This window comes from Xenopus laevis, chromosome 1L (genome assembly GCF_017654675.1).
Source record: "Xenopus laevis strain J_2021 chromosome 1L, Xenopus_laevis_v10.1, whole genome shotgun sequence".
Taxonomy (NCBI): Eukaryota; Metazoa; Chordata; class Amphibia; order Anura; family Pipidae; genus Xenopus; species Xenopus laevis.
In genome coordinates this window covers 53,767,430-53,787,193 of record NC_054371.1, presented here as the reverse complement: position 1 = coordinate 53,787,193, position 19,764 = coordinate 53,767,430, and the positions used below count along the sequence as shown (strand labels likewise).

The 19,764-nt window shown below is 38.1% G+C and overlaps 1 protein-coding gene across 2 annotated transcripts in view; it reads right to left on the bottom strand.

Annotated features, from left to right (window-relative positions):
• The window catches only part of LOC108704954 (testican-3), a 122,192-nt gene extending 103,169 nt beyond the window's left edge, over positions 1-19,023 (bottom strand). The window contains exons 1-2 of one of the 2 annotated variants that reach the window (XM_041589255.1): positions 18,886-19,023; positions 18,584-18,775 (exon numbers count right to left, since the gene is read on the bottom strand). In XM_041589255.1, the coding sequence (XP_041445189.1) occupies positions 18,584-18,775 (192 nt within the window). In that variant the 5' untranslated portion in view covers positions 18,886-19,023. The remainder of the gene's footprint in view (positions 1-18,583; positions 18,776-18,885) is intronic. The other variant, XM_041589258.1, reaches the window with a different exon arrangement.
• Between the last annotated feature and the right edge of the window lie 741 nt (positions 19,024-19,764).

The window sequence follows — 19,764 nt, the reverse complement described above, 5'->3', positions numbered from 1 at the left end:
CAGTTATGCTATACTGTCATTGAAACGTTTTCTCCTACCCTATTTTACGAGTACCTCATCCATACACATTTATCACAATGCCTATTCTACCGTATTCATACATTGTTGTTTTCTATACTCGCTGATTGCCTTCCACATGGGTTTTCCCCTTTCAAGTACAGAATAATGCTTATAATGAATAGTACAGACCAATTTTATGAGTAAAACGAGTAGTTCCCTAATGCAAAATGTTTAACCTTCCTTGGAAGGCATCACTATTTCAGCCTCCCCCTAATTTCCAAGGTCCTGCTGTGTCCTTTCCTAATCTGCCAACACTTTTCATCTAGAGACATAAAAAAGGGAAAAGAAAAAGTATAGTAAAACAAAGAAAAGTATCTGTATAGAAGTTTGTATCTTTCCAATTCTGTGTTTCTCAAATGAAGGGCTAATAAAACTGATTACAGTATTTTCTGTCAGGATTTACAAATCTCTAAAAAGTTGCAGATTTTCTATATTTCTTTTAAAACTCTAAAGATGTATTAAGTGTAAAAACCACGAAAAACTCTAATACAGAAATTCACAAGGTAAAAGTTCTCAAGGTCCTACAGAAGTCAATGGAAGATGCACTGATCTTATTGGACCTTTTTAATCAACTCTAGGTTTTCTGATTTCTTTTTCATTAGGAATTGTCTGAAAACTTGAATTTTTAGAGGTTTTAGAGGTATTCAGATTTTTTTTTTTCAAATTGTTCAGAGCTTTTTTTTTCATTTGTGCTTCTTATTCAACTCTTTTAATAAATTCTATGGCATTTGCTTTTAGAGAAAGTGGGGGTCATTTATCAACACTGGGCAAATTTGCCCATGGGCAGTAACCAATGGCAACCAGCTGGCTTCAGTGGCGTAACTAGATGTTGCTGGGCCCCACAGCAAATTAATTTTAGGGCCCCCAACATATCCAGTGTTTGTCCTGTTTTACCAATATATGTTCAAATTGCTCATCAATGAGAGCCTCATGGGGCCCCCTGTACCTCCTGGGCCCCCCTGCAGCCGCAGGGTCTGCTTCCTCTTTAGTTATGCCCCTGGCTGGCTTTAAAAAGTTAATCACTGATTGGTTGCTATAATGATTTCGCTTTTCTCAATAATAATAGAACCTTGTTCTTGATCCCAACTAAGATATAATTAATCATTATTGGAGGCAAAACAATACTATTGGGTTTAATTAGTGTATAAATTATTCTTTAGCAGAGAAGGTACAGAGATCCAAATTATGAAAAGACCCCTTATCTGGAAAGACCCAGATCCCAAGCATTCTGGATAACAGATCCCATACCTGTAACTCAAATATAACCTACATGGAAAAAACATAACATTTGGAAATATGTGGCCACATTTGCAGTAAACAAGGACCATGACTTATTGGCTATGAACACTCCAGGCACAAATACTTGCCTTGGAGCCAAGAATATGAATTATATATTAGAATTATATGCTCACATTAAGTTTAAACAGAGGAACAAAGAGTTGAGGAAGTGCATCCATACAACTTGATGATTCCCCCGAGCAAGCAGTGTGGCATTGCCTTAGCATGGTTTATAAAGGTCTCTGAATACCAAAACAAAGTATGTATAAGGTAAATGCTCAAAAGCAGTGGAGAACCGGAGATTCAAATGAAACCCCATTAGCCATCTATGAACTAGGGTCCTGCAGCTGCCCTCCTACTGTAGTTGTAATAAAGACAGATTACTGTATATGAAGCAACTCTTACATTCAGATCCCACCAAATGGAGATGCTTACATTTCCAAAATATAACTGACACTATGTAATCATTTCATGGTTTATATAAGAAAAATAACTGGAAGAAAAGTTACATATCCTGTAAATAGTTTGTGGTCTATCTTTTTACAAATATAGCACCGGGGAAAATGATTTCGTTTCTTTGCTGACAATGTGCACGTGACGTGATGCCTGAATTTATTAAATGAATCATAGTCAATTGATACCATGGGTAACTACACGATCATATCATTTAATAATGTTTAATAACTTTTGTAGTCGGATTGCAGTAACAAATAACAAGCTACTGTATTAATGCATAATCTATTTCCCCAACAAACTCATGAAATATTTAAAATAAACTAACTTGAGAAATTATATTGACAGATGCCAAGCACAAAACAGTAAACTGCAGTGTCTTTGTTCCCTCAACATGGCTGACTGCTTCTGGCAGGTTCCTTGCTCTAATGAGCAAGTTGCCTGGCTGAAAAAGATCTAAATTAAGCAACTGAAAGGCCAGCTGTCAATTCAGAAAGTACATAAGTGCATTATAGTTTTCCAGTTGCACTTTTTTTTCTGTGGGTAATATGACTTTATTGACTGAATAATAACAGCCGGTTAATATGTAAACAACATTATTGACAAAATCAAATATTCCTAATGTTGGAATGACACAATCTTAACCGAACGTGAAAGTTGAATTACATGGAAGTTAATAAGTATCCCATGCAACAAAGCAATTGAAATAATAGCATGAAATGAATAAAAATCTAATTTCTTTAATTTGTTTTATTTCTGTTCTGCTGCCATGACAAACCCCAAAAGCTATAAAGCACATTTCAATAGGATGAGGTAACAGCAAATCGATAATAAACAATGATAGCAATAAAGACAGAATATATGAGAGCCAGAGAGAGATTCTGTATACAGATATGGTAGACTTGAGTGCTGCATCTGGTGCAGGCAATTTTTACTGGTAAAATCTTCAAATTAATGGTTTCAGGCTGAAAACTGCCAGTTCCAGAGCTCATTCTTCATTGAAGTGGATAGGAAAAGAAAAGTGCTGGTTAAGAAATGCTGGTGGAGAATGTGCCCTGTATGCCGTCAGCCCAATAATCTGGTTTATTATAGACTTCAATACAATGGTGACCATGATTCATGGGGCACACCTGACTTTGTTCTCAATTGCTCTCCTGCAGAAATTCATAAAACTGCAGAGCAGGACACAAGTGTACAAAAAACATGGGGGTTTGCACCCCCATTTGTCCTGCACTTTGTAAATGATCCCTAATTTATGGCTGACTATTACTGCTGTAGAATGTCATCGCTTGCTTCCACTAACTTTATTATCCACAATTATCTTTGTCTGATAGGGGTATAGGAAGCCTGCCTAGTTTAAAAGTACATAAACTTCTATTTCTCAATACTCAATCTAATCTGAAATAAGTTTATATACTGTACAATATGGGGGGTTATTTACTTAACTCCAAATGCGAAAAATTTGTGATTGTTTTAATAAAATCTGACTTTTAAAAAAATCACACATTTTTCGAAATGTATTAAACCCTAAGGATGGAAAAGTCCGAATCTGAAAATCCAGCATCTCAGACCTGTCGAGGTTGCATATAAGTCAATGGGAGAAGTCCCAATGATTTTTTGATGTGCGCTGGGATTCATGCAATACCCTGAAGTTTTTGGCGTTTTTGGGTGAAAATTCAGAAAAAATTGTGAAAAACACGAAAATCTGATTTTTTCCAGCAAAGCAAATTTTCGTGAAAATGTAATAATAAATAAGCGTAAAAAACAAGTGCGGGGTAGTGGCAATGGCATCGTCCGTTGAGCGCTTGGAATGGTAGGCAAATTGCAGTGGATCCAGAGATGACGAGAGCAGGCCTTTGATGTGTCTCATGACCAGCCTCTCAAAGCACTTCATTATGGTGGGTGTTAGTGCGATAGGACGGTAGTCATTTAGGCAGGACACATGGGGCTTCTTTGGCACAGGATTTATGATGGACTCCTTGAAGCACCTCAGAACAACAGCAGTGCTCCGGGAGATGTTGGTGAGAACATCTGCCAGTTGGTCTGAACATTCTCTGAGCACTCATCCAGGGATATTGTCTGGTCCGCCAGCCTTACGTGGGTTGATTCTGCGGATAGTGTAGGACACATCAGTCTTGGTTAGACAAAGCACCTGGTCGTTTTGTGGAGTTATGGTCTTCGACACCTTTGTGTTGTTCATTTCGTCGAACCGGGAGTAAAATGTATTTAGCATATCTGGAAGGGAGGCATCATCACCACAGACTGGTGTTGTCATCCTGTAGTTGGTGATAGCCTGAACGCCTGGTGTTCCCGCTGTCTTGAAATTGGCTATGTATCCTATGACTATATGCACGTTTGGCTGCCTTGATAGCCTTGGACAGTTTTGCCCTTGCCGTTCTTAGAGCTGCCTTATCACCTAATCTGAAGGCCAGGTTCCGAGACCTCAGCAGTTGACGTACCTCAGTAGATAACCACGGTTTCTGATTGGGACGTATAGTGATGGTCAAGTACCCATCTTCATTTGTGTAAGAGTGCAGGCACCTGCAAACTGTTCTATATATACACATGCCCTAACAGAAGTAAATTTCCCATTAGCATTAGGATAAATATAATGACTTCAAAACAAATATAATGACTTCAAATATAGCAGGCCCCTTATTGGGGGTTAATACTGTTATAGACAAAGACAAGATGTCCTCTGCACTCAATCCATTATTAATATATTAAGGACATTCAGACAGTTTGTGCATGATGCTACTAAAGAATGCCCACCCCTTTAAACAAAACAGGGATTGTTTTACTATTTTAATGCACAAAATGTCTCATTGTCCTTAATATATATTGATAAATAAGTGCAGAGGACCTCTGTTGGGGGTCACAGCCCCATTACACCCCCACCCAATGATTTAAAATGTAATGGTGAGCACAGCTTTCCTTTTTTTGCTTTAGTTATTTGTTATGTTATTTGTTATGTTATGAGGATGAGTAGAGTATAACAGTGTTTTATTAGCAAGCTCTCATGCAGCCATTACACAACAGTAACTTTCACTTTTAAGCTGTCAGGAAGTATGCACAGTATAAGTCTGAGCACAGTGACATCTACAGGCCATTTGTACACCACATTAATACTGTTATTTATCTTATAATCAATTTGTTTTAAAAGCATTAAGATATGAGGAGTATAATACAAAATACATTTTAATAAAAATTACAAACCTTTATTTATATTTGATATCCATTAAAGGGCTTTGCAATACGCATTTGAAATCATCTGTCAGGATAACATGTATATTTCACACGTACACTGTTTGCTTGAGGACCTGGAAATGATTTATCCTTAGCGACCTGTTGAGTGCGAAGCTAGTGAGCTCAGGCAGCTCTGAACCCACAACTCGGACATTTGAACTGATGTGCTTGCTCAGGCAAAAAATAATCTGACCTGCGCCGCAACAGAATCATTAAACTATTGTCGTCAGTGATTAATTAAATTGTGTAAAATATGTAAACAAAATTAGTTTTACATTAATGAAAGGCAAAATGATGAACTAATTCCCTTTACTGACACTTCATTCATTTTATAGCCGATCTTCGTAAAAAATGAATATATTTAACACTAAACCTACTATAACGCTAGCTTTTCGGGCAGACACAAAAGCATTAGTATTCCAACAAAATGACCACTTTACCCTAAGGATTCGTCTCATGAACATTTCTTGAAACACAATAATGAACTGTTATCAGACAGTAGGAGCTTGATTTTCTGTGATAGGTGAAATTGGAAACCTGGTTAGTAAAATCAAAATATAGATGGTCCCTGCTGTGCCAGAAGACAGCATCATAGTAATGAGTGGTGATTACAGAAAGCTCTCATCTGAGATTTAGTAAGACACAAATGAAGAGACACATATGAAGGACGATGTGACAACCAAAGACAGGCAAAGCCTCAAAGAGGATAATGAAAGAACAGGCTGTAATGTTGAAGTTTTATTCCTAAAGATAGCAGCACTTTAACTTCCCAACATAGATCTATCACATATAGTATACAGGATAAAACAAAGTATAGAAATATGTATACATATTAGACTTAGACTGTAAGCTCTACAGGACACTTAAGCTCTTTGTCCTATGATTCTGTATATATTTATTATGTGATTTGTCTCCCCCATGTATACTTTTATATATATATATATATATATTGTACTTTTATGCACTGTACAGTGCTGCGGCTCCTTAACATCACTTTACAAATAAAGTTATACATACATATACAAGTATGTTAAATATGTTATTTCTATAGTGGTGAGCGAGATTTTTTGCCAAGTTTCGCTGAGAAAATAACGCCCATAAACTCCTATGGGTGAAAAAATTTCTCGCACGTCAAAAAATGAAAATGTGAGTTTTCAGAGAAGCAAAACAGGTCAGATTCACCAATTACTATTAGTATATTTATGTTAAATATTTAGTATAATATGTTCAATATTTTTAGTACAGGTATGGAACCGGCTATCCAGAATGCTGGGGTTTTCCGGATAATGTATCTTTCCGTAATTTGTATCGTCATACCTTAAGTCTACTAGAAAATCATGTAAACATTAAATAAACCAAATAGGCTGGTTTTGCTTCCATTAAGGATTAATTCTATCTTATATTGGATCAAGTACAAGGCACTGTTTTATTATTTCAGAGAAAAAGGAAAAGAAATTGGATTATTTAGATAAAATGGAGTCCATCATTTGGAGCCTTCTGGATAACAGGTTTCCAAATAACGGATCCCATTGTTGCAGGCATTACCATTTGAATGCAACGTGCACATTTATTCACAGTATTTAGTGATGTATACTGAGAGGAATAATGAAGAATTACCAACATTAGAAGAACAGTTCTAGGGACACGTGAAATAAACCAGGTGAAAAGAAACTCACCACAGGACCATGACTATGAAGCCCCGACTGCATTGTATACATTGTATTACATTCTACAGAGCAAATACATCTTAACTGTGCATTTCATTCACCAGCACAACACTTGAATATTTCAGTGTATAATTATCACCTGCCTCATAAAATTACATTTACACAAAACTCTGAGGAATTTATCCATGCCTTGTTCTTCTGGAATCCCTAGTGCCTTATTTGTTCTCACTATTGGGAACTGCCTTTTAGAACTTCTTCCTTCCTTTTTCTTCACCAGCTACAGCACAAACCAGTCACTGTGTGTCTGTTAACAGTGTGCATTGGCTATAAAGGTCCAACTATGCTCTTGCTGAGAGCCTAAAGCAACACATTTAATGTAATTAGGTGTTTGGAGAGTGCCCAAACCTTGCTAATCGCTTTTAACAAGAGTAAACTAAGGTTCATGCTGTATGTTGATTTTTTTCCAGTCTTTTTCATTTCATAAAGAAAAAAAAAGCTTTTTTTTTTTTTTTTTTTAAGCTAACAGTATTTCAAAAAGTACAGAAAATTGTAAATAATAGATTTGAAGATAAACTAGTTTTCCATTGTAGCAGTTTTATAATGATGTTTCCTTTGCTGTACTCGCAAAAGTACGTGTGTAAAAAGCTCCAAATCTCTATCTAACATCTTACAATATAATTATATAATTTTATTGTTCGGCACAAAATATTATTCTGCTAAATCAATGCTTCCCAGCCTGAGGTGTACACACCATATAAGAAATCACAGTAGGTCAGAGGATAAAAGTCTCTCAACACGGGGTATATTTAGAAGAAATGTGCATCTGCATGAGATACAGTTCATTAATCTGACTTCTTTAACCCATATTCAAAAAAATCCCTTAGTTTGCAAGGAACACAAAGCAATCCAATAATATACTGTGGCATTGCATTCAAGTTTTTAAATATTTAAGAAACTATTTTATAACTTGGTGAACATTTTATCCGAAAAAGTAGTTCAGGAAAAACGATTTTTTTGCAAGGATCGTTACTACAGTACAGTAATGAGCACAGATGGCCACAGTCAATCCCAATAAGATTTAGGAAGGTAAGACAAGATGAATAGTGGATTTCCATATGTGCTAAGCAACCTCTCTGCAAGTAAAACAAAGATTATTGCTCTTAGAAAGACGATCGTGATAAGATGGAATGCTATTATCTTCTTTACAAAAAGATTATAGGGCCAATCTTTTAAAAAGAGAGTATTACAATACGATTTACTCCTCAGCTTACACACAGTAGATATTAATGCTGTTCTTGCCATAAAAAGAACACACCAAAATAGATAAAGATCCACATTCTTTTCATTTGCGCAAGGAGCAGAGGTGTATTCCTCCGCAAAATCACTTTGTACATGAGCACCCTTTTGTCAAAGTAAGTATTTTAAGAATAGGTACTTTTCACTGAAATCACAAATTTACTTTAGATTTGAAAAAGAAGTCGGCTATTACCCCATGTTAGGTTCTGCGCTGTCTGAGTGGATATATGTGTGTGGGGGGTGCCAACCTTCATTACCAGGGCACCAATTGAGACCCACTGGTAGTGGGGAAGGCTGGGTTGATCGGATTGGGCTGAGAAGATCAGGGTTGGGGATGGGCCAATCAGTATTGAAAGTAGAGACTGTATATTGGAAACTGTTAGGAAACTGTGAAGAACAGCATAAAACCCCTCACTACAAGGGCCGTTCTTATCAACAATGTGGCCTCCCTTTCTGTATTTTCCAATCTCATCTACTATCCTATTCTCTCATACCATTCTCTTACATCAAACTTTGTACCTCTTCTGCTCAACACTTTTCATTGCCTTTTTTCTCTGTTGTCCTCTATCACAAACACACCAGACTTAATTCATTATGGGGGTGGGCTGGGACAATCATGGTTGAGGACAGTCTGGGTCAATTTGGGTTGGGGGCAGGCTTTGACACTGGCATTGGGGATGGGCTGGGTCGATCAAGCAGGGGTGGGCTGGACCAATCGGGGTTGAGGGTAGGCTGGGTCAATCATGTTTGAAAGCAGAGAATTTATACTGGAAACTGTTAGGAAACTGTGAAGAACTGGTTATAACCCTCCGATAAATACAAACTTCTTTTTTAAATTGATTTTGTTAAGTGCCTTGTTGTTAAGGGTCTTGTTAACAAAAAGGTGGATATCTCCTTTAAGGACTGTATCCACTTTTTTAAGAATGATTATAATGAAGTAAAGAGTAGAATATCAAGTAACAGGCCCAGAAGCATAGAACTGTAAGGTCTAAAACGAAGGTCTCTTAGTAACGTTTTCTCTGCGGACGCAAAATGTAAATCTGCGTCTGATTCAATAAGCATTGACAGGTATGGCATCCACCTGTTTCTGCTCATGCCAGGCATATTGTGAAAATACACACTTGTGTGTTGTCAGACCAAATGCCGCCCTGCATGAGCACTGACAGACAGTTACTGAACAGGGTGCAGATCAGAGAGGAAACAAACGTTTTGTCTGCTGGCAAAAATGTAAAGTGTAACATAGAACGACTTTCCTTTCTTATTTCCATAGCATGAATTGTATTGCCAGCCTATACAGAAAACGCTAGATACACAGGAAATAGTTGTACAGTTTTTAAGTATTTAAAACATATTCACTCTAGATAGTATCCTGTTATGTTTAGGCCTTTCAACTACCAATGTAGGTCTTCCAGTTGCTGGATAGGGTGGGGGAACAGCCCCACAGTTTAGGGATTTCTAGATTAGGACATTGAGCTACTTGAAATAAACAACTGCGGTTACTGCCAACTCTACCCTCCTTTATAAGAAAACAATTGCTAATCTCCTAACAAAAATTGTTCTCCGGCTAATAATTGAGTTTATAAGATAAACGGTTATGCTGAAGTACTTTAACTCCACTTATATATCCAGTCATGTTCACAATTCATTTAAATGTCCTCTATTAAAAAGCAAAGGGTGTCATCTCAACTGGAGCCAAGCATTATAATAAACTGCTCCTTCCAAGATATATAAATTTTAGCCTTTTACTAAAAATGACACTTTCTTCTAGGTAAAAAGTTCTTAAAAAACAGTATCAGTATTATGTTTATCAGTATAGATAATTGAGCAACATAAAACTGTGTTTATTTCAGCAGGAGGTAAATGTCTCTCCTGCCATTAAAATACAAAAACTAAATAGTACTTCCAGTTTTGTTATTGGAAGCCTCACTGTGAAGTCTTCCAAACAAAATAATCTGATTTATTTTCTTTGAGGATAGAAGTTGGAATATGTATATCAAGCCAATGATGGGATAAAAGTTTAGCATCTACCTAAAAAAAAGGTTATTACTGAATATAAAATATTTAAATATGAGCAAATATACTACAGGTATGGGATCCGTTAAACCCATTATCCAGAAAGTTCTGAATTATGGAAAGGCCGTCTCCCATAGACTCCATTATAATTAAATAATCCAAATTTTTAAATTTTTAAACATGATTTCTTTTTTCTGTGTAATAATAAAACAGTAGCTTGTTCTTGATCCCAACTGTGATATAATTAATCCTTATTAGAAGCAAAACCAACCTATTGGGTTTATTTAATGTTTATATGATTTTCTAGTAGACTTAAGACATGAAGAGCCAAATTAAGGAAAGATCTGTTATCCGGAAAACCCCAGGTCCCAAGTATTCTGGATAACAGGTCCCATACCTGTATTATATTTAACATCAAGCTCTCCTTAACTACTATATAATTAAAGTTTTCATTTATTCCAAAGATGGAAAATAATGCAAATGTACAAACAAATTCATATGTAATAATGGGCCCTTACATGGCTGATACAATATGTGCACTTACTGATGCTGGGGAACCCTGAAGATACTGCAATGTTAATGGTAGCTCCAGGGTTCCCACAGCAGCCAGCATCAATAGGCGCATTATAATTGCACCTAAAGTATCACACACATAACTCATTTTAAAGTGCAATTGTGCTCATTTTGATGCATTGGACATAATTGCTTCAGGCACATCTCACCGTCACAGCTGCAATTATGTTGGAAATATGGGGGTAATGTTGCATTGTGGTAAAATTGCACTTGTAAATTAAGTTGTGAAGAATATATTGCAGGGTCCAGTTTACATCTAGAATAAGAATGAGTATTCATCGGACTAAAGTATTTTTTATGCAGCGACACTTTGTACATTTTACAGTTCTAAAGACTACATTCTAAATAACAGAAGAAATTATTTGACATGTAAATAGCTGAAAACTGATAGAATCATTGATGAATGTCATTTTAATGGCAAGCAGCAGAAGTGATTAAAACCCAGCTCCTGAAACATAAGCAACCTCTTGCATCTGATTTACTACCACACACATATGCAATTGGGTTCATTTTGATGCATCACATCAACTCCCCACAGAGAACCAATGACTCTGGAATTATGGGAAAACATGCTGAACTGTGGGCAAAAATCATGTCGATTTGTGGCAGAAATTGCACTTTGCACAGTGCAATTCTGATCAAGGACCCCCTCCCTAACTCCAGAGGGGTTAGACCTAAAGGTAAACGCCTATTGTAGTTATTAATATCAAAAATTCAGATACACTGTTGCCTTGTGTGCATTTTGTGCCAAACTAGATATTTTCTAAAGAGTTATTTGAAGGTGAGTACAGAATGGGACAGAGAAATAGAAGTACACAGACCCATAGGGCTGTTTTGTCCAAATAATAGTAATCCAGTCAGTAAACATGTTATTGAACACATGACATACTTCAATTACTTGCTAGATTGAAAATAATGGAAGGACTGAACTGTCTACCAATGAATACTAAACAGGATGGGCTGAAACCACTGACTTATACAGAAGATGGCGTTTCTGTTTGTGGAGATGTTGAATGGCTACATGCAGGAGGAAGGCTGCCAACATGAAGAGTCATTCCTGTTTGTTCCAATGCAGTTCAGTTGTATTTTGTAACCTCTTTAAATGGTGTATCTAAGGTAGTGTTCATTATTGTGCTCACTGTGTTATGGACGTATTAAAAATAATCAGCATAAGATCATCTGGTCATGCATATATTCCTGCATGTCACTGTACAGTGGCACACACTTTTTTAGCAACCAGGCCTCCCTTGTCATACAGGGCAGTCTACCATCTTGGTTTCCTCTACAGAGCTCCTACTTAGTGTGTGCATATGACTTTCATTACTTTGTGTCTTCATGACAAAGACCGGAAGTGATGTCACTGCAAAGCACTGCACACCTAGACATTGTAGCTGTGGTATGAGAAGTAAAGTCACTTCCTGTTCAGAGTTCAGGAAGTGATGCCTGAGAAGGTTGAGGGCGCACAGTGGGAGCATGGTGCAGGTGTCATGGCATGCCCCCATTTTGTGCCAAGAATTATCTTGAAAAACTTCTCTGTTTTAGGGTGGGTATATTGGCCCTATAACATAGCCTGTAAGTGATTTCTGTGGTACAGGTATGGGATCCATTATCCAGAAACCTGTTATCGAGAAAGCAGTGAATTACGGAAAGGCCATCTCCCACAGATTCCATTTTAGCCAAATAATCCAAATTTTTTAAAATGATTTCCTTTTTCTCTGTAATAATAAAACAGTACCTTGTACTTGATCCAAACTAAGATATAATTAATAATTATTGGAGGCAAAGCAATCCTATTGGGTTTATTTAATGTTTACATAGTAGAATTAAAGTATGAAGATCCAAATTACGGAAAGATCCATTATCCGTAAAACCCAACATTCTGGATAACAGATCCCATATTTGTAGTATAGTTGAGCTTATTTTTCTATTAACCTCAAAGTAAGTAAGTCTATAACGTCAGAAAAGACCAAAATAATTGGCAAGGCATGTGCACTGGGTGCTATTACTGTTGTTTAAGCTTGATGTCCCTGTTGGAGACCAGTGACATCTCTTTTCATTTATGTCAGTCTTTTGCAAGTACAGTATACTGGGTATTACCAATATGTTTTTAGGGCTGAAGATGTATTGCTGTGGACATTATATTTATGAACTAATATGTCCCAGCTACTGAAATGTCCTACTAGGTTTTGTTTATGCACGGCAGATTTTTTTTTTTGATATATTGTATTTATATATATTTATAAATATTTATATGTATTTAATTAAGTATACTACCTGGGTACTTCATTTCAGATAATTCAATAAATACGCTATGAAATTATGTGTAAAATCCTTTGATATTAAATTATTATCAGCTGACACCTGGAGCTTTTTGGTGTTTTGGCACATCTGGAGGGTTGTGTTTTGCTTTTAAGTGATTTTTAAGGGGTTAATAAAAGGATCACTTACTTTGCATTAGAACCTGTGTTGTTTGATGGGGTTCTCTGTTCTTTAGTGCTTTTGTTACACATCAAAGTGCTGATTGTCAGGTATCCTTTAAAGCCGACTGATAATTGACAGCCAGCCCAATATGACTCACCAGTGCAGTTGCCTTTGTAATTGTGCTATAGTTACTTCAACTTAGAAACCTTTTCCATGTGGTATACCCACATTGTATATTTCTTGTATATGCCTACTGGAAGCCTGTATCAGCACATCATAGCCTTAAAGTGAGAGAAGAGCTGTCTGGAAATGTCCAGACACAATTCATATCCTCAGCTGAAAATCTTAAACATAACAATTGCGATCTTCCCTGCGACCATTGGCCGTTTCTTTTCATTCCAAACGTTGAGAGCTGAAGCGTCAGATAAACAGGTAGAAACAATAGAATTCTACCTCTATCTGATGATTCAGCAGTATTCCCTGATGATGTTTGGGAGCCTTCAAAGGCATCTGATCAAAATGTTTTAACTTGGCGATCGACGCACCGACCGATATCCAAGTCTTTTGCCAATATTGGTTGACTCGTCTCATGAATACACAACGAATATTGTACAAAACTTTGTTTTATACGATAATATCAGTGCGTCTATGGCCACCTTAACTGTTAAGTTACAAACTGTCTCGGATAGCACAAGAACTATCCATGGTGAGCATTATTTTTATTTTATTTTTTTGGAGCAGCCGCATAAAAGTCTAACGACCATGTGCTTTACAAGCATTCCTTTGAGTAGTGCACAGGTCTCTGCATTTGAACACTGGAATAATGTTTTCTGGAATTATGACTTAACATTACAGTTTACCATAGAGATTTTTGGAGGAAGCTCCATTCCTCACTTTCTACTTTGTGGTAACTGCTTGCGAAGGCCCTGTCCTGTTGAAGCAAGATAATGCCACTATGCACAATTAAATGGTTTGCAGAGATTGGAGTGGATGAACTTGACTAACTGGCCTGGATGGAGCCCTTCCCTCAACCAAAGTGGGATGAACAGAAATGCCTAACTGGTCAGCCAAAATCAGTGCACAATCAGAGACAGTCTTCCAGCTACTGTATATGGAAAGAAATTTGCCACAATCTAGTGGAAAACTTTCCAAAAGAGTGTCTAGTAAGCTTCACTTCATGTAAATACACTTGTTTTTTTAATTAGATGGTGGACAGGCTTGTAGGCACACACTTTAAGGGTCAGGGCACACAGGCAGATTCAGGGAGATTAGTCGACAAATCTCCTCTTCTTTGGGGCGACTAATCTCCCTGAATCTGCCTGTGTGCCCTGACCCTAAATACCTATACTAGATATAATATTTCTCACCATCTCAAATTTTCCTTACACATAAACTATTTGTTCATACCCTACAGCAATTTTTTAATATATTTCTTCTTACAGAGCTCTAGATGCACATCCTTTTGCCCTTTAAATTTTTTAAAATTCTATGGATGAATATCTGTTACCATTAAATCAGATTTAAAACAGGTCAGTCCTACCTTACTACAGCTGGACCATTATAACCAATATGCTTTATTACCTTGCATACTTATAGGCACCACCTACAATAAAAAAAATGTACGGCTGTGTGTTATCTTCATTATCCTCTTACTAATTGTTTGGCTTTGCCCTTGCATTTCTTTTGAAAGACATTTCCACTGAGGACAAAATATTAGACTGCAGTCTATAAGTGTCAGCCTATTACATCAGAATGGTTTATTAAAATATAACCTCTGTCTCTTTGTAACTGGGAAAGTTCTTTTCACTAGACATACTGTAATGAGCTCTTTATAAAAGGGCCCACCTTTGTTCAGTTGCTGAGTGTGATTCAGGCTTTCAAATAAGAAGGCTATATTAACCAGTGGGTTTAACAGTGACAAATGCTAATTAACTACCTTCTAATATCAAATTAGAAATTAAAGTACTTTCATTACTGAACGTTTGTTTTTTTAAATTATTTCCCAGAAAATATGCCCAACACACAGGTGTATATTGCACCCTTATATTAACAGCATGATCTTACTAAAGGATAATGTATATTTCGAACAATGTCAAGTTAACTGAACATCATCTCTGCTGTCCTTTCCTAATGTCCTCTCCTCAGCATCTCTAGAAGGGCCTTAGGAACATGATGTTCCCCATACAAGTGCCCATTAATGAACATTGTCAGCATTTACAGCATTGAGAACAGGCAGTAAAAAGACCAGTTAGACAGCCAGAGTTGCAATAATTTCTTTCAACTATATCAGAATGTTACTTCTTATAAAATAAACTTATAAGATGAAGAAAATGCACATTCTGCAGACTCTATGGCTCTTTAATAAAGCAGCATCAGTTTCATGATCCAAACTATGCTCCGGCATTGTGAAGTAATTATCTTGCTGCATTTTCTGGCACAATCAATACATGCAAACTCCATGGAAAAGGCTATTCAGCATAATTAAATAACTGATGCATTGAATGCTTTGTGTATAAAAGGAAAGGCCTCACTGTCGTGGCACATGTATGTTTTATTTAAATCATCCGCATTGGTTGAGAAAAAATGTTTTCCAGTCTTATTAAACTAATTTCAGCTTTCTAATGAAATCCCTTGGGAGAAGGAAAGCAATTCACTCTTAATATAGTTCACAATTGTTCTGCAACTTGTTAAATGCTGAAAGCAAACACAAAATGGCACATTTATAAACACGCTGAGAACAAGCACAATTCTTTAGCTCAATGAAATAACAGAGAAGATTAAGAACTAGACTGTTGAAAATTTTAAGTGGGTCATTTTGTGATGGAATTTCCCATTATTGTATTAGAATGGCTTTTGGAATAATAAATAAATTACTCCTGGATGAATTTGACTATTGACTGGGTTCAAAGTCTTACCCCCCAGCCTCTTCCGACCACAAAGTGAATTAAAAAAAAAGAACACTTTGGAAAAAGGACTTGCTCTGGGTTTGATTAACACAAATTAAAATACAGACTGATCTCATCATGAAATAGTCAGTATTCATGACCTATCTAGCTTTATTATCAAAGCCAAGACCAGGATTTAGAAGAAGGTTGTGAACCTGAGAGATGAATGTGCATCAAAAAGTAAATGCGCTTGTTACTACTTACTTTTGTGCTTAAAGGGATAAGTTGGGGGGGGGCAGTAAAAGTAACAGAATAGAGGGTCCCTGTCAAAGAAGGAAAGGAAGACCAGCAACTAGAGGGCAGAAAATTAGAGACGTCCAATCTGCAACCCTCCAGCTGTTGAACCACAACTGCCAGTATGCCATCAGCTGTCAGTTAGATGCTGGGTGTTGCTGTTGCACAGCAGCTGCATGTTGCACATCCCTGATGTACAGCAGTGAAGAGATATCAATTGTTGCCTTCTGCATTGTTATTTATGATCTCCCCACATTTACTACAAAGCTCTTTCTGCACAACCAATAACCAGCACGAAAGAGAGTTGCTTACAGCTCTAAAATGTTGTAGTGCATTGCTCAGCATATTTCAACTTTCCGTGAATACTGGGGGCTGTAGCCAAATAACTTCTTTAAGGACTGTAGGGCTACAGATTAAACATATATATGTTTTAGCCTCAAAATGCAGAGATACATACCAAGCGACTGCTTAGGGCAGTGGCCGATAGGGAGATTATTTATAAGCGACAAATCTCCCAAAAATGCCTCTCCATTGGAAATAATTGAAATAGCTGGTGGTATGACCAACAAGCAAAGTTGCCTCTTATGTGCTTGGAATTGCAGTTTGTACAATTTGGAACCATTCTACACAACCCAGATAAATTCTATACATTCAATTCTGTAGTTCAAATATTATGGACCACTCTGCATTACTCAGATAGTGCTTCTGTTCTGTAGTTTGCAAATCCAGGGACTTGCAGCTAGCACACTGAGAGACCACTCTACATAACCAGACGTCTACATGCTCAGTTCTGGAGTTTGCATATCCAGGAGCAATTCTACATAACCCACATAGTACTTCTTCTCAGTTCTGCAGTTGGCACACCCAAGGAACATTTTCCATAACCAAGATAGCGCCAATGTCCTCGGTTCTGCAGTTTGCACTCCAGGGACTGTTTTACATAATCTACATAGTTCTTATATGCTGAGTTTTGCACTTTGCACAAGCTGAAAGCACTTTTTAAAAGCCAGATTGCGCCAGTGTGCTCAGTTCTGCAGTTGGCACACCCAGGGACCACTCTGCATAACCTAGATAGTGTCTGTGAGCTCAGATATGCAGTTTGTTCTCTACAGACTATTCTACACAACTCAGAGTGCCTGTTATGCGCAGTTCTGCAGTTTGCATAGCCCATGACCACGATCCATAACCCAGATAATGCCTATATGTTCAGTTTGCAGACCCAGCACCATTCTACATACTCAAATACTGCATTTGTGCTCAAGATTTGCCACCTGCACACCCAGGGACCACTCTAGATAACCCAAATAGTTCCAGTGTGCTCAGTTCTGCAGCTGGCACACCCAAGGACCACTCTTTGCATAACCCAGATAATGCCTATGTGCTCAGTTCTGCAGTTTGCTCACAGTGCCATAGCCCTTTTATTCTGCTCTAACCCTGTACTTATCAGTGTCATAGTTTGTTGCAGCGGATTCTGAAACACATGAAAAGGCTTAATTACTAGGTATGACTAAATCATGGCTCATAGCCTGACACTTCCTCATGCAGAATAGGCCAGGGTACAAAGCAAAAGCTGCTGCCACACAAACCCATAATAAAGAGCACCTGGGTAGAACTGTTTAAACATCGTTCCTGCAAGATTAACCCCTTTGTCATCAATCCTAGCAGCCTCATTTAACTGGGAACTTCTGAGTTTTATATGATCATGACAAGTTAATGCATGACAAAACAAAGAAATACACACGTCGGATTGAGGCAATCAACAAATTGCAGCAATTAGGTCAATTTCCACAGATGGAACTGGCGTGGAATAATGAGGAAAAATGCTCGTCTCAAGAGTGTTTTCTTTGAACTAGAGTTTTTTTTAATCTTTTATAATTAGCAGCTCATTAAAAAGAGACCATTATCACATACCGCAGTTATGTCCAAACTGCAAGCCTCAAGCTGTCATTGAACTAAAACTCCCTGCATACCACGACATTCAAAGAAAAGTCTGTGGATTTTAAGAGGTGGTAGTTCAACAACAGAAGGGCCGGGGGGGGGGGTCATATCCCTGATTGTAGCACTACACCAGGACAGCATCGGTAATTATACGGCTGGAAATGCCTTGCAGTCAGACATCCATAAAAGAGAAATAATATATGCTGCAGAGTAACACTTGATATATAGTACATCTGTGTAGCATGTATCATTTATAGGTACCCTGCATTAGTTAGGAGCACGCTGCCCTGTCCTCCAGTGCTACACATCAGCATCATGATAAGCAGTAAGGGCATTTAATGGCAAATGACAGCAGCCACCTATGTCACCAAGAAATACCCTCAGCCTAAATGCACAAGGATCCTTCTGCTCCACAAACGAAGGACCCCTACAGGGAATTGCAACGGAATGTGAACTTACATCTCGAAATCGATTCCAGTGGCCAGCAGCATCCTTGTCATACTGGGACACAGTGGTTAGCCATTGTTTATCATCCAGAAAATTGCCTCTGTCCGACCTGCCAGTGGAGGCGGCGGCTGCTGCGACTGCTGCTGATGCCAGGACCTGACTGCAGGCTGCTGCACACACAAAAACCAAGGCTACCTTCATCATCTGCCAGAGACACAAATAGGGGAAAACCATGATCAGACTGGAGACAGTAGGGCTGGATGGGGGTCTGTTCAATCGGATAAATGGCAAGTGAGAGGCAAGAGTCTAATCACCTTGCTAGCGAAACCCTGCACTCTTCCTCCACCTGATTACACAACTCGCTGCTGCCAACTAACAAGGACCACTGCTGCTGCTGCTGCTTCTGCCTGCGCTTGTCTCCTCTCACACAGCTCACTGCCAAAGTCTCTATCCTACCACTTTAGGGAGCCAGACTGCCTAGTGGGCGGGGCTTCTGCTGTGCACGAGCAGGAGCAGCTTCAGGGTCCTAGTTTGTATTCGACTCTGTGCTGAACCACCGAGTACAAGCCCATAGTCAGTCAATGCTGAATATCAAGGTTACTGAAATCATTCAGAGGTCTAATTTGGAGATGCCCCATGGAATCATAAACTGAATAGTTACTGATTTCATTAAATCCTTTATCAAGATAAGCTGCTCATATGTAGCAGCATCAATTGCCTTGCTTAGAAATTGTCAGGCTAGCCAGTTACAAAATCTCCTGCTACCACTTTTATATTTTTATAATGCACCGAGGCAGGGTCGGACTGAAGCATTGGGGCTCACCAGGTTCCATACTTCCAGGGTGCCGTGAGAACGCTGGTGGCGCCATATATCATTTTTGTGGGGGCCAGTCCATCGAGGGAGCGGATCTAGGCCATTCTGAGAGCCGAGGCCCACCGGGTTTTTTCCTGGTGTCCCTCCGACCCAGTCCCACATATTGTGAAAATCATGGAGACGGGCGTAACTACAGAGGAAGCAGACCCTCCAACTGTAGGGGGCCCAGGAGGTATATGGCCCAATGAGGCCCTAATTCATATACAATTTCAATAAAAATTGGTAAAACAGGACAACCTCTTGATAATTTGGGTGCCTGAAAAATAATTTGCTGTGAGGCCTAATAATATCTAGTTAAGTCACTGCATGGAGAATGAGC